The following is a 23,971-nucleotide window of genomic DNA, read 5'->3' as shown; positions in this document are numbered from 1 at the left end:
CTCGCTAAGAACTTCGTGGGCAGATGAACAATCCTTTCCAAGGACTTGCCCGCAGCTAGGCAGCCCAGGTAAGACGTCCCACGTGCGCCCAATCGGCTCCAAGGCGCGCGTTCCCACTGAGCACGGAGGAACCAACCCCAGGCCCTGGCTACCCAGGTGGGTGTGGCTTTCGTGGTGGCTCCGCCCCCTCGAGCTCGTCGCGCGGGGCCGCCCGGGCGGGGCGAGGGAACGGGCAAGAAAGGGCGGGGAGCGAGCGGTGTGGGTGTGCTCGTGCCCGCGCTCGCGGCTGGCGTGTGGGTGGCGGCGCGCCCGTGCGCGCGCAGGGGAGAGGCTGTCCCCGGCGGCCGTTGTGGGGTTCGACTGGAGGGGCGGGAGGGTCACCTGCGAGCGGCTTCGACGCCAGCCCGCCGCGTCTGGATCGCGCCGGCTGCGAAACGCTGTTGGCTGCCCACTCTGGGAGGCTGGGGCGGAGGATCGAGCAGAGTCCGCGCCCGGCGCTCGGGACGAGGAGGAGTCGGACCTTTGCCGCCGCCGCCGCCGTCCGCGCCCGGCCGGGTAGGTGAAGCCGGAGTTGGTTGTCCACCGGCCGCCGGCGGGCGGGGAGAGGAGAAGCGAAACTTTCCGGGCGCTTCCCTCCGCGGTCCCCGGCCGTCGGCGGCGCGGGGAGGTGTCGTCGTCTCGGGCGGCGGCGGCCGACGCCATGTTGGGGTCTGTGAGAAACGGGGCGCTCCCGGCCGCTCCCCTCGCCCTGGGGGAGCCGCGCCCGCTCGCAGGACGCCGCCGCCGCTGCGGGAGGGCTCGGGGGCCGCCCGGGGGGCCGTGCCGGTGCTCGTTCTGTCCTCCGGGCCGCGGGGCGGGGGCCGGGCGGACGCGAAGCGGACCCTGAGATCGGGTGAGAAGTTGGGAGGCGCGGGGACTGGGGTCCCAGTCGTGGCCAATGGCATCTTAGGGCCCCAACATCTCTCTGTCCAAAAAGTTTGCAGGGTCTGGGCATCGCGGACGTTGTAATCTGAACAGCGTATTTTTATGTGATTGGCGGCCAAAAATGGCACCGCAGAATTTACCCTGATAGAAGCGTTGGCTCTAACGTCTTACTTACTTGGAATCTTTTAAAAGTTGTATGGTCTTTTGCCCAATTTATTTTTCCTTTATTTTTTAAATTTTTATTAAAGGCCGAGAGCTGCCTCTTCATGTTGCTTGACTATCCTTGTGCGCCCTTAGGACATTGAAGCAGTAACTTGTGAGTGTGCACTGGAAATCGTGGGTAGTATTAAGGTTACAGATAACCAAGTTCTTCTCTGTAATTCAGAGACTCACAAAGTTTGTAAATCGGTAAATACTTTCTTTGTTGTGTTTCAGTACGTCACTGAAGAACAAATTCAGTAAAGAAGGACTTAGACACGAACATTGAGAGACTCAAAGGCATGTGTTCTGTTTAGAATAAGGTGAAGTGATCTTGACATTGCGAGGTTTCCCCCCTCCTTTTGGTTCCTTAAAGGTGCTTGCCTACTGTGTTTTGAGCATTTAGATTTTTCTGTCCTTTGCGAGCTCATGGGGTCCTCAGGTTAATTCGGTATTAAGGAAAGCTTCTATTTTTAATCTCTTTGGGTCCTCACAGCACTGGAGGTGAATGGTATTAAGTTACTTATTTGGAAAGCACATGTAATCGCCTCAAAAAATAAAACTGGTGTACTGACCAAGGCATCAAAAAAGATTCAGCTTGAATCACCCCAGTAAGTGAATGTAAATTACTAGTTTTAATGAAGGCATTTGAGCTTCCAAATTCTGTTAATGAACTGAAAGGACTTTTTAACTACAAATCAGATAAACCCTTAAACATATCTTGGAGAATTTCTCTTATCAATCTTTAGGTAAAAATATAGCTTCGGCTCAGATTTGATCGCTAATTTCCTTAATTCTAGAAGAAAAAAAAAAACCTTTTTTTCCCCACTGTTAGGTAATTGCCATTATATGTATATATTTTTCTGTATGAAGAGTTACCTACAAATAAAGTGATTTAACTAACTTCAAATCTAACAGCCAAACTGGTATTTAAGTGAGATCTTATGACTGAAGCCTTCTCATTTTTCTTACAGCGTAACTGCAGGATATATAACTCATTCCTGTGGAGTAGTCTCTCTCCACCTTGTTTCGTCTGTTAGCTGCTCTTTCTGATTTTAATTTAGTTTCTCAGTATATCTATTTCCTGGAGTATTTCTTAGGAAATCTCAGTTTATGAGAGTTCATGTACTGAAATTATTCCTCCTAAAATTATTCACTCAAGCCTATAGAAGCTCCTTCTGCCCTGTTCTCCTTACCCCATCCTCTTTTTCTCCCCAAGAATAATTCACCTATCTATCCCATTGCATCCCAGTAAATGTATCTGTCATGGCACCTTCTTGACAGCAGGTTTAGGTCAGGTCTGAGTTGCCTCATCATCCCCAGAACATAGCACATGCTCAGGAAAGGTTTGAATGGATAAATACACATGTGTTTCTTGTAAATACGCTTTATGAATTTCTTGTTAAATTGCACTTTCAGGGGCAGAAGAGTTAAATCTTCTCTAACCACCTTTTTTTTTTTTTTTTTTTTTTGAGAATTTACCTTGGCAACTCATTAATTTTGGTCTGGGGGTACAGAACTTGAATGTTTGTGAAATTTCAGAGTAGATATGGACAGAAGGATAAGCAGCAAAGAAACAACAGCTGTGAGTCAACAAAAGGATAATAATCATAATTTAAAAGTGCATCTGGGAGTTCCTGTCTTGGCTCAGTGGTTAATGAATCTGACTAGGAACCATGAGATTGCAGGTTCAATCCCTGGCCTTGCTCAGTGGGTTAAGGATCCGGCATTGCCGTGAGCTGTGGTGTAGGTCGAAGATGCGGCTCGGATCCCGAGTTGCTTTGACTGTGGCGTAGGCCGGCGGCTAGAACTCTGATTTGACCCCTAGCCTGGGAACCTCCATATGCCACAGGTACGGCGCTAGAAAAGGAAAAAGACAAAAAATAAAAATAAAAAATAAGAAAAATAAAAGTGCCTCTGTATTTAGTGTTTATACTACATGGAAATAGAATTAATGCCTACAAATTTTGAAGGTCATGCTTATATATTTAAGCTTTTTGACAGAACAACTCTGATTTCTCTACCAATAATTATTTTGTTAGAATTTGTCTTAGAATTTTGTTTTAGAATGCCTGGCGTAATGGAAAACATGTGAAAATTGCTTTTCTATTTGTAAGTTTATCTTTGAGAACCAGCTTTGTACACCAGCTGCATGCCTAATAGCAGGGTGTATGTTGGCTTAAGTGAATAAAATGGACTTTGTGGATATACTCTCAGAGGGCTGTTTTAAGTTGTGAAACCTCTCCAGGTGAAGGAGTTCTGTAATTCTGTAATGAAATTACTGTAGAATTTGAGGTTAATCCCCTGCCCCTGTAACTGTCCCTTTAATCAATCCATAAAACCACAAACTGGTGTGCTCAGTTTGGGGGGTCCTGGGAAGAGAATAGAAGGCGGTCAAGTAGTTGCTGTGAGTGCTAGAGAAAGCAAGTTGCAAATTGCTTGTAGGGTGGATTAGAACAACAACAAAAAAACCCAAACCTGAATCCTAGCTCTGCTTCTTACTAGCTTGTGACTCTCAAACAAGTCATTTCACTTCTTTAAGCTTCACTGGACTCATTTGTAAAATGAACATGAAGTATTTGCTTCACAGTGTTGTGAGGATTTACTAAGATGTTTGTGCAAGTACCTGGTACAGGATATTCAGTAAGTTAGCAAATGAGCAGAGTGGCAGTGGATTATAGAATTTTAAAAGGGAAGCAACCTTTAGAAATACCTAGTTCAGTTCTCAGTCTTGGCAGCACATAAGAATTCTGTGAGGAGCTTTTTAAAAATACTGATGCCTGAACCCCGTTCTTGGACAAATCAATCACAATTACTAGGTTTGGAGTCAAAGCACAGGTAGCTTTGCCAGTTTTTTTGTTTGTTTTAATGTACAGTCTGGGTTGAGAACCATTAATTCAATCTCCCATCTCCCTGTTCTCTTCATTTTGTGGTTGAATAAAATACAGAAGGAGGTTAAGTGCCAGCTGAAGAATCCTAGTCGGGTTACAGAGAATGGATTTGCAGCAGCAGAAAGTGAAGTGCAGAGGTTAATGGAACACTTACCTTCATTTCCGACCAGAAAGGCCGCATTTGGAACTAGTGAAGGTCCTGTGACCTTCATCTCCACTTTACATCTAACAGCCTACATGGCTGTCTATATTTTTTTGTTTGTTTTTCTTTTTGGCCACACTCATGGTATGTGGAAGGAAGTTCCTGGGCCAGGGATGGATCCTGCACCACGGCAGTGACTTGAGCCACTGCAGTGACAACACCACATCCTTAACCTGCTGAGCCATAAGGAAACTCCTGGATCACTGTGTTATTTAAGCTTATCATCATTTAAACCTCAGGTCTAAATCTGTGACCAGATGTGGTGACTCAGAGGGCCTGTCTTTCTATTTTTATTTTCCATCACACCTGATAACCAACTTTTTGTCCTCATTGTCACCTCCAGTTCCTCTTAGGCTGTTAGTTTTCTTCCTTTTTTTTTCCCACTCTTGAACCCACCGTATACCATATACCATGAACCAACTGGTATTATGTTGTCTTCCTGTCCTTGACCTTTGCTTTTCATAACTGGTTACTTCTCAACTTGTAAATATCACCTTTTGCTTTTTCTATTCGTCTCTGCCAGCATCCCCTAAAAAAGTTACAGCTCTGATGACTGTTAAATATTTGTTTTCCACCTACCTGTGTAACTAGTTCCTTTCAAATCCTTTTCTTATCCTAAAGTTGACTCATTTTCTCTGTTGCTTTTTCACTTTAACTCAGGTTGCTAAGCTTAATCTTGAAATGCTTAACTCTTAACAGATGATCTTGCTTCCTTCTGTGGATTTTATGTGAATTTTCTGTTTTATTCTTTGCATCAACTTTTTTTTTTCATTTCTGTAAGTGGAACTATCTTTAATTCTTTATACTTGTTTCATTTAAACTGTAGTTAGGAGGAAAATAAAAAAGATTTTTTTATTCTTAAATTTTTATTAGTCATACCTATAACTGTGTTTATTATATTTCTCTAAACATCCTTTTCATTTTGTTACTTAATTTTTTATTTTTATTTTTGCTTTTTAGGGCTGCACCTGTGGCATATGAAAGTTGCCAGGCTAGGGGTCAAATTGGACCTGCAGCTCCTTGCCTGTGCCACAGCCATAGCAACTCAGGTTACAAGCCTCATCTGTGACCTACACCACAGCTCATGGCAACGCTGGATCCTTAACCCACTGAGTTGAGGCCAGAGATTGAGTCCGAATCCTCACGGATGCTAGTCAGGTTTGTTTCCGATGAGCCACTATGGGAACTCCTTGTTATTTAAAAGCTTTTTTCTTTCTGAGAGAATATGTGTTCATTATAAAATAATTAGTATCAAAGTATTTCATCCTAGTACTTAGAGATAACCAATATTAAATTTTTGGTGTGCATTTTTCCAGTCTTTTAAAAGAAGTTTTTATTAATTGTAATGGTTTTTTTTTTCCACTCTGTATTGAAGTTTAAAGTTTTTATTTGGTAAAATGTTTTCTTTTATGATATTTGGCTTTTTTGTATTTAGCCATTCCTCTCTAGGGCTAGAAATTTAGGTTCTGTTTGTCACTAGCAGAGTTAATGCCAGAGGGAAAACTTTTTAATATTACAGCCCACTCTCCAGTAGTTTGTTTCTCACGATAAACTTATGTGGTTAGAAATTCCAGGGTCAAAGTGCAGGGCTTGCTGAAATAATATTATACATTACCATCAGCCTTAGATTTTTTTCCCCACATATTTCCCTGCTTATTGTGACCTTTTGGCACAATAAGGTTATTGAATCTCTGAGGTTTGTGAGACATGTGAACATGTTGAAAGGTGCTTTGTGCTCTCTTGTTTCCCTTTCTCTCTTCTCTTGCTTCTCCTGCTTTCTAAACTAGGCCTTCCCCAAAGTTTAGTCCTCTGCCCTTTCCTCTTTTCTCCAACATCAACGACCATCTTTTTCCATGGATGACTCCTAAATCTCTTTCTGTCCTGGAGCTCCCTACTTATCTTGGCATTTCAGTTTGTCTGACAGATGTTTGTCTTGTGGATACCCTGAAGGTGCTTTAAGAAAAATATGTCCCAAACTGATTTATTCTCCCTCCTGAAACAAAACTAGCATCTGATCTGCCCAATGGCTTATGCTTAAACCTTTGAAATCATTTTACATTCACTTTTCAAACACATTCAGTTGGTTCCTAAATCCTATCTGCCTTACCCCAGTGATCTTTCTTAAATTCCAATCTTGCCCTTTTTTTTTTTTTTACTGTCAGTTTTTGTGGCTTAGGCTTTTGTTAACTTTTTACTTAGAGACTATATAATACCCTCCTGACTTTTTTTTTTCTTTCTTTTTTTTCCTTCTGTCTTGCTTCTTCAGGTAGGCTCTCCAGTTCTCTGTGCTGCTTCTGTGTACTTATTAGTATTTTCTTATTTAAAGACCTTAGTTTTTCCATTGCCTATATAATAAAATCTAAACTGTTCAGTCTGATGTTTTACTTTCCTTTGCATTTTGGCCCTTTCCTGTCTTGCTGGGTTTCTACTCTTAACCACTATACATTCTCCAGGCCCTACCTCCTCCAGTCTGAGTGCAGTTGTTTCCTTGCAGGAGAAAATACTGTATTTGTACACCCTGTCATCCCCTTTCTTCCTCTCCCCTATATAGTTTGACCTTTTACTCTTGCTTTAAGATCCATCTTGAGTTTCTAGTCATTTAAGAATTGTTCCTCCTGGTCAGAATTGCCTCCCAGCTATGTTCTTTGGCCTTAGGTTTCATCACTCTTCTTATTTTTTTAATAAAAAAAATTTATGTGGAGTTCCCGTCGTGGCACAGTGGTTAACGAATCCGACTAGGAACCATGAGGTTGCGGGTTCGATCCCTGCCCTTGCTCAGTGGGTTAACGATCTGGCGTTGCCGTGAGCTGTGGTGTAGGTTGCAGACGAGGCTCGGATCCCGCGTTGCTGTGGCTCTGGCATAGGCCGGAGGCTACAGCTCCAATTCAACCCCTAGCCTGGGAACCTCCATATGCCGCGGGAACGGCCCAAGAAATAGCAACAATAACAACAACAACAACAACAAAAAAGACAAAAGACCAAAAAAAAAAAAAAAAATTTATGTGTTTCTGGAGTTCCTGTTGTGGCTCAGTGGGTTAAGGATCCAGCATTGCTGCAGACTATAGCTTAGGTCACAGATGCGGCTTGGATCTGGTTTTGCCATGGCTGTGGCATAGTCCTCAGCTGCATCCCCAGCCCACGAACTTCCATATGCCGCAGGTGTGGCCATTAAAAAAAGAAAAAAAAGGAAAAAAAAATCGTATATTTGGTTTGTTTCTTCTCTGCTCTTTCAGACTTTGGGTGCACAGATTTGAGGTAATTATATTCCTCAGTTCATAACACACTTAATGAGTACCAGACCCCTTTCTTGTGTTTTGTCTCCTTCCTTATAAGTTACTCCCATCATCTTTCCTACAGAAACACACCTTAATGTGTATAATACATAGATTATTTATCTTGTGTTTATAAACTTGTGTATATTGCTGTCTTTATCCTTCGCAAAGATTGTTAGTTTTGAGTACTTCTTTAAATACTTATTTTGTACAGAGTAGGTTGGTCAGTAAATATTTGCTGCTTGGAATTCTTGGAAATTATTGATTTTACTAGCTTCTGTATTGTTTAGACTGAAAACCCAGGGATTTGGGGTTCCCGTCGTGGCTCATCAGTTAACAAACCTGACTAGCATCAGTGAGGATTTGGGTTAGATACCTGGCCTTGCTCAGTTGGTTAAGGATCTGGCATTGCCATGAGCTGTGGTGTAGGTTGCAGACACGGCTCAGATCTGGTGTTGATGTGGCTGTGACGTAGGCCCATGGCTACAGCTCCGATTTGACCCCCAGCTTGGGAAATTCCATATGCCGGGGGGTGCGGCCCTAAAAAGACATATACATACATACATACATAAATATATACATAAATAAAGACAAACCCAGGGATTTAATTTCAGCTTTACTCTTCTGCATCTGGTTAGTCATGGCAATCACGAACCTTACCATTTACAACCTTCTTTTCCTGTAAACTTCAGACTCTCATTACCTTTCCCCTTTACTTTGGCAGTAATTTTTCAACTGAGTCCTGCTTTCAATCTCTCATTTCTCAGTTTATCTTTCATTGTTTCCACAGTTATCTCAGAAAAATTCCACATCAGATCATGCCACTCCTTCCCAAAGCTTCAGAGAGAACTCTCAGGAACCAATAAGATCTCTTGTCCTATTTTTTTCCCCTTTTTTCTTTTTTTTGGCGTGTCTGTGGCATGTAGAAGTTCCTGGGCGAGGGATTGAACCCTCGCTGTAACAGTAACTAGTTGCAGCAGTGACAACACTGGATCTGTAATCCACTGAGCCACCATGGAACTCCTCTAGTCTTAATTTTTCTCCCCTGCTTTTCAACTAAATAGCTCTTTCCATCCTCTTCCACAGCTGTACATGTTACTTTTTTTTCTTTAACACATTTTTACTTGCACAGCTTTATGCCTTATCATTTTTTGCCTTTTGAAGTTCCAGTTATTTTTCACAACCTGTTTCAGGTCTTCAACTGCTGCATTCTTCAAGCTATGCTTTCACTCTTTCCTTTTTTGCTTCTTACCACTTTAATATTTTTATTATTATATTTATTTTGTTGTGCTTTTTATTAAAACCTTTTGGGAACATGTCTTAAATCCCAGTGTCTAGTCATTCTTGTTTTCCCTATAACACAGCATAAGGTCTTGAATGTAGTGGGTAGATTGTAACTGCTCTGAAAAATGCTAAGGAAAATTTGTTAGGGATATGATGGGTACCAGCTTTATTTTTCAAATATTATACAATGATTTAACATCTGTCAGCACTATACAGCTGTCTCTGTATAAATACGTTTTGAAATAATGCAGTTTTTTATCTGAAATTTGTTGATGTTGAAAATATACGTACATCATCATTTTTTACTTGCTAACGAAACAGCTGGGCCTTTTGGCAAGAGAAGAAGTCATTTTTATATATTATCATGAGATTGAGATTTTTAAAAAACAGGATCTGCTATACTCAATACTTAGAATTCATAATTAGATACTATTGTTAAATAGACCAGAGCATTTGCTTGTAAATTTAAAATCTGTGGGTCTAGTGAAGCATTTGATGTGTAGGGTGCAGTTCCTGTTTTGTGTGAAAATTAGTACTATAGATATCAAAAATGAAATCTTTGATTTTCATCAAACCCCAGGTTGAGAAGCTGCTGCCACTTTTAACTAACTGGTCATATTCAGCTCATTGCACATTAATGGCATGTATATGCAAGCAGTTTTGTAGGTGCTGTTGGGAACACAAAATTGTAGGAAATGATATTCTTCCCCAATTCCAAGAACCTCCAAATTGTTGGGAATAAGCAGATATGCAAATCTTTATAAAATGTAATAGAAAGTAAGTGCCATAAAATGGTACAGGTAAAATGCTATGAGGATATAACGATGAAACAATATGTGTGTGAGGTTACTGAACTGACTGGTAAAATTTCAGAATAGCAGGTGGCTGGAGGGGGATATATCCATCTCAGGTAGAGGGGAGGAAGCCCAGAGCATATTTCTGGGAGTAGCTAGTAGTCTGGTTGGACTGTAACAAAGAGAACAATATACAAAGAAGTAAAACTGAAAAGACAGACTGGACACTGGGAACTTGACTGAAGGGCTTTGAGTACTTGGTTGTGGTTTGTTTTTTGTTTTTTGTTTTTTTGTCTTTTTGCCTTTTCAAGGGCTGCTCCCGCGGCATATGGAGGTTCCTAGGCTAGGGGTCGAATCGGAGCCGTAGTCCCCAGCCTACACCAGAGCCACAGCAACTCGGGATCCAAGCTGGTGTCTGCAACCTACACCACAGCTCATGGAAACGAGGGATCCTTAACCCGCTGAGCGAGGCCAGGAATCTAATCTGCAACCTCATGGTTCCTAGTTGGATTCGTTAACCACTGAGCCACTACGGGAACTCCTGTTTTTTTAAATTAATTTTTAAAAAATCCTCAGCTGTGGCTTAGTTGTTCTTTATATACCATGATGAGTCTGTCAAACCTAACCTGTTTGAAACTGCCTTTACTGACACCCTAAATTAGTCATAGCTCTACTCTTAACTTCCTTTTAGGATTTGAATAATTATTTTGAGCATATTTTATATTTAAGTGTTTTGCCTTATCAGTGGAGTTCTCCAAATACATAATAAGGTCCACATGAGTGAAATATTTCTGAAATATTTATTTCTAAAGGTAGCAAAGTATAATGGAAAGAACATGAATTTACTGTGGTTGTTAAACTAGTCCATAACTCATTTTACATTTTAATCAAATGGATATGATTATTCATTTTAACAGAATTTAAGATCACTAAATGAAGTAGTAAAATGTAGGTGTGCCTGGTACATGAGTAGGTGTTGTTGAGTAAATGTTTTTTTTCTTTTTTCTTTTCTTGGCTAGGCCTGTAACATAGTGCATTTGAGTTTACTTTTTAGTAATAGGCAGACATAGTGCCTAGGAGAGATTTTTTACAAATCACTATCACTTTCCTATAAATGTGGTTCAAAGTTTTGAAGTTTCAGTTCCTATCAGTCCAGCTTTATGAGTTTAAAATTAAAGTATTAGAGTTTCTTTTTTTTTCTTATCTAAGAAATGAATGTTTCCTTAATCACTACTTATTTCTACATTACATGTTGTGTAGTTGGTTTGCCACACTGGTGGAAATCTTAGTGGAAAGGGGAGGAAAAAATTCTGTCTCCTTGATAGAATAAGTAAAATTCTGAACTTAATTTGCTAAATGTTCAAGTATTTCTTCTTTGCCTTATCATCCTAATATTTTATGGAAAGTCTTACCTAGAATTTCCTGATTGTTACTATGCTTACTAAATTATGGAAATTTTGAAAGTAAAAACTTTCGTCCCTTGCATATGGTAGGTGCCTAGAATAATTGTTCATTTGACTTAGGTGCATTAGGAAGAGGGGTAGTTTGTTCTAACTTGCTCATTTGCCCAGGGAGAATGTTCCTCTGATAGTTTGTTGCAGCTTTAAAAAAAAAATTTTCTTCTTTCCCCATTTTTCTGCTTGTCTCTCCTTGCCTTTTACATTTTCTATAGTCTCAGTTTAGCAGTAACACAGATTTTGAAAAATCTTGATTGATATTAAGATATAGTCAAAAATTTGATTAAAAATTAATTTGTATGCAAGTAAGGCTTGTAGTAAACCAGAAGTATGTATGGCCCCTCTACTATCAAAGTACCTTTATTTTAAAGACAGAAAGGGCTTTACAAATTATTTTATTCAAGGCGGTGGCTGCTGCTTTGTGTGTGTTTGTGTGTAGAACAGTCAGGTAGTTTTATGAAATCTCTTATTTAGTGCCTGAGCTGAGATTAGAATTCAGGTTTTTTGGTTCATAGTGTATTTTTTTTTTTTTTTCTGGTATAATGCACAGTTGAATACTGAAGCTCACTGATATCAGATGTCTTGGGTACGTGTAAGAAATTAATTAGATGATTTTTTGTTTTAAACTCACCTGCAAGGATGAGATAAGAAGTATTGGTTTTCAGTAAGAAGACCTGGGCCCGTAGTATTCTGTGACAGTTGGGCTCTCTTCTCAATTGTAAAAAGATTCTGACTCTTTTTTAAAAGAGTTTTTGCCTCTTTCTAATATTACATTTTTAACAGGTGGTAGATGCTCAGCTGAAGAACGTATCAACTTTAGAAACAAGATGTTACCAAAAGACTAGGGTGGAGCTTGACCAATTCAAATGTAGTTTTTTGTCTGCAGTTGTGAAGAAGATAACTTGAAACTTTGGATGGTTTACTTTTTAAAAATTGGTAAATAAAACTGGCTTTAAAAAAAGTTAAGAGGGTTTTTTGTTTGTTTGATATGGTTTTGCTGTGGTTCCTATATTTTAAACCATGAATTAGGACTGCCAGAAACAATTTGCTGGAAAAGAAGACAAAAGAAGTCAGCTGGGAAACTGTTGGAATGTGTAGAGTTCCATGAAGTGGCTGAATGTGGGGAGAAAACTAACAGAAATATTAGTAGTTTTCTTATCAGTAGTAGTAATGGATTACAAAATATGTGGGAAAGAGATTAGATTTAAAATAGCAACAAAAAGGAGTGGGTTGAATATCTGGCAGTTGTCACTGCAGGGGGGGTGGGGGGCTGGTACAGGTTGCTGCCCATGCAGGTTTGATCCCTGGCCTGGGGACTTCCACATGCTGCAGGAAACCCCCTCCCCCAAAAATAGCAACAAAAAGTATGAAGTACCTGGGGATCTATTTAAGTAATCTGTTAGTCTTGTGAGAAGAAACCTACAGAATTACTGGGCCACTAAAGATTTGAAAAAAAAAAAAAAACTTCGAGAAAAGATAGGATCTACCTACTAGGAATATTTGAAACTATAAAGATGTTAACTTATTCGAAGCTAATTTATGAGTATAATATACATTCACCAAAATTTCAGTGGATTTGTTTATTTTTTTCATTTATTTATTGTAATTGAAAGTGGCTAAGGTTTAGACCTTAGACACACAGTAGAATTACCTGTGGAGCTTTAAAGTATCCCAGTACCCAGGCCATATCCCACATACCTCAGATCAGAACATCTTGGGGGAGGGATCTAGATACCAGTATTTCTTTAACCTTTTATATTTAATCATCTCTGCCCATTGGTCTCAATTTTGGTTTTCGGATTTCTGTTTTAACCGTTCTAATTATTTGTAATGATTGATACTTTGTAACTTTTATTTCTTAGAAATTTTCAAAACAAAAAGAAAATTTTTGTATTAAAAAACAGAATAAAACTCATGCTAGCTTGTGATTACCATATGGGTTCCTTGGACATGTATAAATCTAAGATAGGATTTTAGTGATCTTGTTATTCCTGTATCTTGAAGCATTTTACTCTTTTATTATCTCAGGAGTTATTTAACCAAAAAAAAGAAAGAAAGAAAAAGAAAATGGAGGTGGTGTAATTGCCTAGAAGGATGATGCAGTGACAAAATAAGATTCAAACCATTATACCATTTTTCAGTTTTATTATTGCATTATCCAAAGTATTTCATCATCTTTCAAAAAGATACAGAAGCAGTTTGGAGATATCTTCCTTAGCCTTTGTTTTTAAGCTTTCGTTTAATATTTCAGAATTTAGATTTTTTTCATTTTTCATTTTCCATCTACCAACCAAAAATTGGCAAAGCTAGACATTTCTGAACTATTGGACAAGTCAGAAAATGAGTGCAAAGAAACAGCAACATAAACTAATAATGATGGTAAAATATTATAAGTGAAATCTCAGACTATGGTCTTCAGTTGATGATTTTCTAGATAAGGTTTCTCAAATTTAGATTTAATTAGTAAACAGTATTCCTAAAAACAAATGGAAATATTATAGGTTCATGTGTGATAACTTATAACTATTTAATTGCATTTAAAGGGTGGTGTGCTTTTGGATCTATATACCTTTAATAACAGAAATGTGGAATAAGAAATTTGACATTTAAATTCAAAGTTATTTTTACTCTCCCTTTATTCTTATTTCTGTAAATAGTTATAAAATGGCTTAAAATATTAAAAATAGCTGTTTTGGACCCAGATAGTAAGTTTGGATGACCTTTTTTCTGGTATACTTTAGTACACCTTTAGGTTAAAGCTCCTTGGTGATTTCAGGCAGCTAAGGTTGAGAACCACTGTTCAAAGTAGATGTCATATGGACAGATAAGCAGATGAGGTTAAGTAAAACATTTGAAAGGTTAATAGGGAATAATCCAAACTAGTTTTAACAGATGCATGGTACTGTAAAAGATTAATGGATTAGACCAGACAGCCCAGAAGCAGTGTTATAATACTACATGAAAATTTAATATAAATCAGTGTATTAGGTTATTAACATGAGTAAATAAAAACTACTTGCTCAGCATTTTGTATGCATTATCTCATTTAATGCTCTCCCTGACATAGCTGCTCCATTTATAAGTGAGGAAACCTGGTAGTGCAGTATTTAGTGATTCTGGAGCAGTTACCACCTTTATAATGCAGATATTTGAGGAGTTCCCATCGTGGCTCAGCAGAAACAAATCTGACTAGTATCAGAGATCTAGGTTTGATCCCTGGCTACACCATGAGCTGTGGTGTAGGTCGCTGACATGGCTCAGATCTGGTGTGGTTGTGTCTGTGGCATAAGCCAGAGGCCACAGCTCTGATTTGATCCCTAGCCTGGGAAACTCCATCTACCATGGGTATGGCCCTGATGAAGACCCCACCCCTCAAAAAAAGCAAATATTTGAAAAGAAACAATGATTTTTACCTATGCCAGAATAAATTTCAGATGGATAAAATAATTAAATGTAAAATTCATATAATAAAACATAGAGAATACTAAATAAGTGCATCTGATGTCTGGATTAAGAAAGCTTAGGAGTCATGGGGAAAAAAATCACAGAGGAAAATATGTGTAACTACTCAAGAAATAAAACTCCTTCTATGACAAACACCATAAGCAAATTATAGGTTAATATACTAGGAAAAGCAGTGAACTAGATGGGTTAGTAGCCTTTATGTATAATATGCAGATTAATAACCTTTAAATATATATGTTTAGAGATACAGGTTAATAAACACATTAGAAAGTGGCCAGTCTCACTAGATAGGTATGAAATAAAACATTCAGTTAAGTTGAAAATACTGTTTTCTGTTTTAGGATTTTTGTCCATAGTAATAGTTCCTTTGCAAGGCTGACTTCTTATCCTTCGAGACCCAGTATGTAGAACCATCTCAGTGAGGTCTTTTTGAACTACTTAAAGAGTTTTTCCTTATATCTTGGCATACTGCTAATTTCCTTCATTGTATTTCACCTTTTGGAATCACCTATTTGTTAACTGTCTTTTTCCTTCACCAGACCCCGAGAGGACAAGAAAAATATCTGGCATCTAAAAAGTCTTCAATAAACAGTTAGTGAATGAATAAACATAATGAATAAAAGAGAAAAGAAATGAATAAAGTGAGATAGCATTAAAAAATCTTTTCTGTTTGCTGAAATTTTTAAAGGAAAATACTTTGAGACAAAATGGGATGGGTACAGTCATTGTGCTTGTTTGGTAGATTGGTGTTAACTTTCAGAATGGAAATTTTGCAAAAGGTAGCAAGAGCTTAGAACATTGGTGCTTTTTGACCCAGTAATTTTACTTCTTGGAATCTGTCCTAAGGAAGTCATCTCTGCCAGAAGATGGGGAAGCATCCTTCTTAGCTCTTACTGTACTCACTGGTATTCCTTCCTAAGAAAAGTAGACAGAAGTATGCTTGGCCCACATTTTAGAGTTTTCTTCTGCTTCTTTTTGTGCTGATACAAGGACTCACTCCTTGACTAGGTCCAGTATTCTTGTATTCTAACATTCTCACAGAAGTCTTTGAGAGTTCTTACTGTTTGGGGCACCTCAGTGCAGAGGTGGTAGTTTTGGATTTGGGCTTTAGGGGAAGAAAGCCCCTAAAGCTTTTTGGATTCTGGGCCAAAAGGTAATGCCTTATTAAATCCAGTTTACTCAAGAACCTTGCTTTGGGTATCTAACAATAATCCACCTGGATTTGATAATTTGCTCCCATTTTCTCAGCCCCTCCCTGTCGTGCTCCCCACCATGTTGTGTGTGGGGGGGGGGGGCATTTGTATATTCCTCGGTTTTCAAGCTCAGAGCTTCCCTTCTTTTTCATGTCAGACACACACAGAAAATATTTCATGACCAACAGGTATAATGGAAAGGACTGCTTAAGGCCAAAGGCCTTAAGTTCTTTGTTCATTTTTTTTCAAATATAGGTCACAGTCTGTTACTGAAATCGATCAAGTGGGCTTCAACTTAAAATAAAGATAATAGAATACATTATTCATAATTGAAAGAATTATATGAGTATGTGTTTGTAACATTTGCAGTATGAAGTATATTTCTTATCAGTGTCTGCTCTAGCCAAATACCAATTAATAATGCCCCCAAACTTCTCTTTTGTTGTTTTTTTTTTTTTGCCATGCCTGCAGCATGTGCAAGCTACCAGGCCAGGAATTGAACCCTCACTACAACAGCGACCTGAGCCACTTCAGTGACAATGCTGGATCCTTAACCCACTGTGCCTCAGGGGAACTCCTGTTGCATCGTTCTTAAACTGGGGAATGATTTGCGGACAGAGATTGAGGCTTAATACATTGCAAAATTTGAACAAAGAAATATTATCAGGAGACTGGTTAAAGAAATCATGATAATCTATCCTTTCAGGTTATTTGCTCAAATTAGTATTCTTTTTATCTTTAGTATTTTTAGGGTTTACAGTGGCGGTCCAGAGGTAGCAATAACTTTCTTAGTTCTTGGAGAGTCATTGGAGCCTTAGGGAATAATTGTGTGCCGTAATATATTGGTAACAGCATGGAAGAATCGGCTTTGATCCCCATTCTGTGACAGCCTTGGGCCTGGTACTTAACTCCTTTATGTCTGTTTGCTCATCTATAAAATGGAGCTAATAGTGCATACCTATCATAAGTTGCCCTGGGTAGAAAATAACAGAAATGCATGGAAGTGCTTAGCTCTTTCTTGGGCTCCCAGTGAGTAGAGTTGATTCCAGGCTGTTTTGCACGAATCTCTTTCTTTGTGCCTTAATTTCTCCTTCAGCTCACATTTCCTCTAATATGATTAGATACTGCTTTGGGAGATAAAAACTTCTCTAGTTATTTCATAGGAGTTTGAGAAAGTTAAAAATCAGAAGATAATAAGTGAAAAACACTGCACAAATTGTGGTGGTATTAATTCCAGCAGTAGTAATAATAGGAAACCTGCTTGTATTGTATATGAGCTGATTCATAACTGTGTGGCCAAATTAGTAGAATCAATAATTGATACTGATGGGAATAAATAGATACTTTCAGTTTTCTACAAGTGCCAACCTCTTTCCTAACTTAGGACCTTTGCAATTATTCCTCTTGACCGGATATTCTCTGTTCTCACCTCTTATGTATGCATATCTAGTTCTGCCCTTTCAGCCAAAAAGATACCACTTTAGAAAGGCCTTGGAGTTCGTGTCGTGGAGCAGTGGAAACAATCTGACTAGTATCCATGAGGATGCGGGTTTGATCCCCGGCCTTGCTCAGTGTGTTGGGGACCTGGCATTGCTGTGAGCTGTGGTGTAGGTCACAAATGGGGCTTGGATCCGGCGTTGCCGTGGCATAGGCTGGTAGCTGTAGCTATGATTTGACCCCTAGCCTTGAAACTTCCATGTGCTGCAGGTGCCATGCCAAAAAGCCAAAAAAAAAAAAAAAAAAAAAAAAAAGGCCGTCCCTGACCATACAGTCTGAATAGCTCCCAGCAGATTTTTTAAAAAATCATTTAAAAATGATTACAATATTTAGAAGTTCCCATTGTGGCTCAGTGGAAACAAACCAGACTAGTAATCATGAGGATGTGAGTTTGATCCCTGGCCTTGTTCATTGGGTTAAGGTTCGGGCATTGCTGCGAACTGTGGAGCTGTGGTGTAGGTTGCAGATGAGGCTCAGATCTGGCATTGCTGTGGCTACGACCGTGGCTGGCATCTGTAGTTCCGATTTGACCCCTACCCTGGGAACTTCCATTTGCCCCCTGAGGCCATTAAAAAAAAAAATTGCAACATTTATTACTACTAGGGTGTCTGTTGTTTTGTTTGTTTTTTGTTTTTGCTTTTTAGGGCCACACCCGAGGCATATGGAGGTTCCCAGGCTAGGGGTTGAATTGGAGCTGTACTGCTGGCCTACACCACAGCCACAGCAATGCCAGATTCGAGCTGCATCTGTGACCTACGCCACAGCTCATGGCAATGTCCGATCCTTAACCCACTGAGCAAGGCCAGGGATCGAGCCTGTGTCCTCATGGATCCTAGTCAGATTCATTTCTGCTGCATCATGATGGGAACTCCTCGATTTTTTTTTTTCCCCTTCTTCCCAACCAAGATGTAAGTCTTGAAGAGCAGGAACTTTGTCTGTGTTTTTATTTTTTCCTGTACCTAGATCGATGCCTAACAAAATAAGCACTCTTGAATATTTGACTGTAATATAAAGTGTGAAAAATTATCTGTAATTATACTATCTGGAGATAAATATCATCATTGATATTATGGTATATAATTTTCTAAATTTTATTTCCTATGTGTGTGCTTACTTATTAGTGTCTGTGATTACACACTTACACCATATTTCATTGAATCTAAAGATAAACATGTTTTACTATATTTGATGTCTCTAAAATTGGAATGGCATATAACCAAGAGTTTGCCATGATTTAATTGGCAGTGTTTTTCAGTAGCACAAAAAATGAGGATATGTCTTAAAATCAATAGATCTTAGACTTGATGAAATTTGATAAATATTTGAAACAAAAATGAGATCATTGTGTAGTTCTCCCCACCTAAGTATCTTGAGCATTTTCCCATATCCTGTATTTAGATTTATATCATTCTTAGCAGATATCTAGCATATTATTAAGGGTGTGTATCATAAATTGTTCAACTCATTCCTCTGGATGAACATTTGGAGCTTTTCTTTTTTTTCTTTCTTTTTTTTTCCTTGTTATCAACAGTCCTGCACTGAATATCCTTGTACTTGTCTTTCTTCAGTTGAGTGAAATTTCTTTTAAGTATCTGGATCCCTGGGTACACATACTTTGTGTAGTGTAGGAGGGTACCTGTTTCCATGTGTCCTCAATAGCACTGCATCTTCTTACTAATCTGGTGAATGGAAAAACAATCCTAATGTTTTATTCATTTATTTAGTTATGAATGAGATTGAGCCTCTTGTCATGTTTACTAGCTATTTTTATTTCCTCTTCTGTGATGCACTTGTGCATAGGATAGTAGATGTTCAGTTGGCTGGTAGATTTGCCCTAATTAGAGAGGCTGTCACAGTTTGCAGCCATGCATTGTCATATTAATTCTCAGGAACAACTTTCAGGACAGAGTCCACCCTTGTGAAAGGCAAGAGGGCTTTATAAGGACCTAAGATCTGGGGAGAGACAGAATTCAGGAATAATCAGGGAGTTCCCGTTGAGGCGCAGCAGAAGGGAATCAGACTAGAAACTATGAGGTTGTGGATTTGACCCCTGGCCTCGGTCAGTGGGTTAAGAAGGATCAGGCATTGCTGTGAGCTGTGGTGTAGGTCACAGAAGTGGCTCGGATCTGATATTGCTGTGGCTATGGCATAGGCCGGCAGCTGTAGCTCCGATGCAGCCCCTAGCCTGGAAACTCCATATGCCACGGGTGTGGCCCTAAAAAGCAAAAAAAAAAAAAAAAAAAAAAAAAAAAATCGGAATTGTTCTGTCCTTTATAATGGAGGCCCAAAAGGGTTACAGTATCATCAGTTTGTGAGCTCAGTACTATGACTTAGACCATGCTGTTTGTATTTAAATGCTCCTCTCCTTTTTAATATGATTTGGTTATTAGGTTAGGTTAGAAGTCTGAATTCAGGTACAACTTGGGACTTGATGGAAGTCAATCTTGAATCTATAGTTTAAATCTATGAATGTTTATAATTAGATTCATACAGCTTTTTTGCACATTGCCAAAATGTTCCTGTCAACATTTTTGAGCACCTTTGCTGAGCAAGATGGCATGAGCTTCAAAGATGTATAGCCACTGCCTTTTAGTTTCCATTGCAGAGGAAGGTGTTTAGTCTAACAGTTTAAGGAAGGCTTCCTGGAGTGGTATGGTAACCTCAATGGAGTCTCAAAGGATAAGAGTTAGCTGCGGGTAGTAAGTAATAAAGGATACAGCAGCATGGGAGAAGACATGTATAGTTGAAATAAACTACAGGTTATAGTGTATTCTTAGAACATAAAATTTGAGGTAAAGAGTGACTTATGATGAGTCTGGGAAGGTAAGCAGGAAGCAGATAACAAAAGGCCTTAAATGTCATGCTAAATATTCTGCATTTTATAGTGAAGGGGAGTAATTTTGAGTAATGGCATGGTCAAATTTTCGTTTGAGAAATCATTGCCTGAAGATTGATCTAAGCGGCGAGACCAAGGGCAGTGAGGCAGGTTGGAATTTCATTCTGATAATACAGGTGAGAGTTAAGGCTTTAGCTCAATGGTAAGAGCTTACTCGAAAAATTATAGTCATTTCTCTTAGTTTATATAATAATTGGTCCTCTGGTTCAGAATCTCTCTGAGATGAAACTTCATGGAGCTGATGACAGTCATTTTCTAGTAAATAATTCCTATATGTCTGTAAGAAGTTTATACTTCTTATATAAATAACTGCTTAACTAGTACTAGACTACATGGAGATGGTTAGTACATGGTTTTGATGATTTTCAAAACTGGGAAATGTTAGCCCATTTTGGTATGCTTAGCGATTATTTTGGAGGGAAACAGTTGGAGAATTTTGTCTTTGGATAGAAGTAATGGTTTGTTAGATTAAATTTAGATTGTATATTTAACATATGAGTATAATTTCTGTGTGCTAATTTCTCTTTCTTTTTTTTTTAAAGGCTATTAGCAAAAGATGGTGGATCGCTTGGCAAACAGTGAAGCAAATACTAGACGTATAAATATAGTAGAAAACTGTTTTGGAGCAGCTGGCCAACCCTTAACTATACCTGGTCGGGTTCTTATTGGAGAAGGAGTATTGACTAAGTTATGCAGAAAAAAGCCCAAAGCAAGGCAGTTTTTCTTATTTAATGATATTCTTGTATATGGCAATATTGTCATCCAGAAGAAAAAATACAACAAACAGCATATTATTCCCCTGGAAAATGTCACAATTGATTCCATCAAAGATGAGGGAGATTTGAGGAATGGATGGCTGATCAAGACACCAACGAAATCATTTGCTGTTTATGCTGCCACTGCCACTGAAAAATCAGAATGGATGAATCACATAAATAAATGTGTCACTGATTTACTCTCCAAAAGTGGGAAGACACCCAGTAATGAACATGCTGCTGTCTGGGTTCCTGACTCTGAGGCAACTGTATGTATGCGTTGTCAGAAAGCAAAATTCACACCTGTTAATCGTCGTCACCATTGCCGCAAATGTGGTTTTGTTGTCTGTGGGCCCTGCTCTGAAAAGAGGTTTCTTCTTCCCAGCCAGTCCTCTAAGCCTGTGCGGATTTGTGACTTCTGCTATGACCTGCTTTCTACTGGGGACATGGCCACGTGCCAGCCCACTAGATCGGACTCCTACAGTCAGTCATTGAAATCTCCATTAAATGATGTATCTGATGATGATGATGATGATGATAGCAGTGACTAAGGACATATTTTGACATATTTAATCCGGTGTGACTTTCTGAGAAATTAGCTCTGGGGGGAATGTGAAATTCTGAGCTTTCTCTCAGTTTTGCTCTAGCCATGAATTTGCCTGAGAAACTTTTAACCTATGTGCCTCAGTATATTCTATAGAAAATAGGTCCTGATATCATCCACCCCCACCGCCCCTCAGCTGCTGCCACTCTCTTCTCACCTCTCCCAGCTCCCTAGTCTTCTGCAGGGATAGGCTATTGCAAATATATCAGATAAATTTTTGGTTTCTTCTTCTTGTTTTAATTCTAGACTATTTTCTTGGATGGTTGGGAAAAGATGTTTATTTAACATATCATGTACTACATTGTTGTTTATGTTCTGTTACATGTAAAAACTAAAAGCAAAGAATGATGGAAAAAGGAGTATGATGGGGTTAGTTAGTAATAATTATTAGCTTATTTCTAACCATCCTATCTAAAGGTTAAGACACCAGTAACAGAAATACATGCTTTGGAAATACTTTGGCTTTTTCATATACCAGGTGGTGCCTTATCATAATAGCACTGTTGCATGAAATAAGCCCCTACCTTCTCACTTTTTATTAGTTTGTTTTAAATATACACTGGTGCTCTTTGAGGTGAAAAAATGAGTGTTATAAATGGGTGTAATTAGAAAATACTCCTCATTTGACAGCTACAGATAAGTAAATTTGGAGGTTCTTCATTCTATATGAATAAATATTTTTCCATAAAATAGTTGTGACTATATTTTTACTTTTTATAGGTGCCAAATTGTAATTGTCATTCTTAAGAATTGGGTTTGAAATTTGTCATAGAATTGTCATCGCATTATTTCTACTTTTAGTAAGACGTTTGTAGCTGTAAATTCATCTACTTTAACATTTCTAGAATGAAAAATCTTATAAAACATACTGAAATTAAACAATCTCTTTTACAAAAAATCTTACAGAGCATAGATCTGCTTTGGCTGAAGATTTGGGAAGAAATAATGTATGAGAATAGTCAAGACAGACCAGTCAAGTTTGAGTGGACTTCATATTTATGGAAGAATTGTCTATTTCAGTGTGAAATTATCTTGAATTTACAAATATAGTGTTAATTTTATAAAGTTTTGTAAAGTCCCAAGCAATATTTCTATTTTTGTAAAACAATTGTATGTTTAATCTGTTTCTGAAATCATTTTGCAATCTACAGAAATAGAGTAGCAATTGATCTTTCTAAATTGCAGACTTTACTGAGTCATTCTAGATTGCTTTTAAGAAGGGGTAATTTTTCACTCTTTGCTTTTGAGGCAGCCATTAGGTTGAAAGTATATTTATCGTATAAAACTTGATGCATTTTGCACTACTCTCTCCATTTGTATGCTGCAAATAACTATAGTCTTTCACATATGAAAAATCAGTCTGAAGTTTGTTTCAAATTCTAAATTCTTTTGTTTTAAAATCTTTAAATCTGGATATATTACAAATGTCATGAGAGGTTTGATTTAATAACTTGCGAAGGAGGATTCTTTGGTTTGGTTAAGGCACTAACTTTACTTTTAAATTGTGAAAGCACCTGAGATACATAGATCTCCCTGTAGGAAATGTGAAAGAAAGGCACAACAGGTTTTTTTTCTTTGTTTTAATATCATTTGGACTTGTGTTTCTAAGCAATATTTACATAGAGTCAATAAACATATTTGAAAAGGACCATGAAACCTGAGAAGTGCTAATGGAGACTTGCTGGTACATAGGAACCTAGCAGATTCTGGAACCAAGGGGAAATGTTCTGAGATAACATTGTATTGTCAACCTCTATTGACTCTGTTTTTACAATAAAAAATATTTTACAACTTACCTTCTGTTCTGTGCATATTGTCACTTGAAGATTTTTTTACCCCTTGCTAAGGTAAATGGAGATGTTATGCAGGTTTTGCCTCATTTCAACATTTGTAAGTGCCTTCTATGTGCCAGGCATTGTTCTAGGCACGAGGAATAGAGCATTGCCTCATTTTCGTGGGGTTTCACATGCAATAGAATCCAAGCTGTGCTTTCTTCCAGAACTTTTTCTATAATTTTTAAAGCTTTTATAAATCTTACCTATAAACCAGAAATGATATTGGTGCCATGTTGTCACACTCTTCTCTTGAATGAAATTTGCTTGGACCATGCTAGGCCCCAGTACATTAACCACATTGGTAACTGTTGGCATAAAAGATGCAGACTTCTGTAGATGTCAATGGAAAGTATTAAATTGAATACACCTTGATACAGGAATTCATGCCTTTGGGTCAAGTGCATGCAAGGGCCGGTTTTATATATCTTTTGTCATTTGTTTATGTATCTTTATCTCTTTTATGCTGAAATTCTTACATATGGGTAGTATTAAATTGTATATACCCTGTGATTCTTGAAAGGTTCTAGTAGTTGAGCTGCAATCTTTTTTTCTCTTGGATGTGCTAATTTATTCTCAAATATATGTTGTAGCTTTATACAGTATAGTTGCAATTATTTACATATCCACATGATAGCTGTACATTTGAGAAGATAAAATTGAATAGTAAAGTCTAGGGTAAAAATACATGAAATTGTGCTTAGTTT

General features: G+C 38.4%; 1 protein-coding gene across 2 annotated transcripts; it reads left to right on the top strand.

Moving 5' to 3' along the window:
- PLEKHF2 (pleckstrin homology and FYVE domain containing 2) lies at positions 404 to 23,227 on the top strand. Of its 2 annotated transcripts, none has more exons than XM_021089079.1 (2): positions 404 to 555; positions 20,616 to 23,227. In XM_021089079.1, the coding sequence occupies exon 2, from the start codon at positions 20,630 to 20,632 to the stop codon at positions 21,377 to 21,379; it is 750 nt and encodes a 249-aa protein (XP_020944738.1). In that variant the 5' UTR covers positions 404 to 555; positions 20,616 to 20,629; the 3' UTR covers positions 21,380 to 23,227. The 2 variants fall into 2 exon arrangements, with proteins under 2 accessions (XP_020944738.1, XP_020944739.1); XM_021089080.1 differs by lacking the exon at positions 404 to 555 and adding an exon at positions 808 to 892.

This window comes from Sus scrofa, chromosome 4 (assembly GCF_000003025.6).
Source record: "Sus scrofa isolate TJ Tabasco breed Duroc chromosome 4, Sscrofa11.1, whole genome shotgun sequence".
NCBI classification, from domain to species: Eukaryota; Metazoa; Chordata; class Mammalia; order Artiodactyla; family Suidae; genus Sus; species Sus scrofa.
The sequence above is the reverse complement of the archived record's forward strand: the minus strand, read 5'-3'. Positions and strand labels throughout refer to the sequence as shown.

Excerpts from the sequence above, each read along its gene's own strand:
- PLEKHF2 (XM_021089079.1), top strand. The coding sequence starts at position 20,630 with ATGGTGGATCGCTTGGCAAACAGTGAAGCAAATACTAGACGTATAAAT.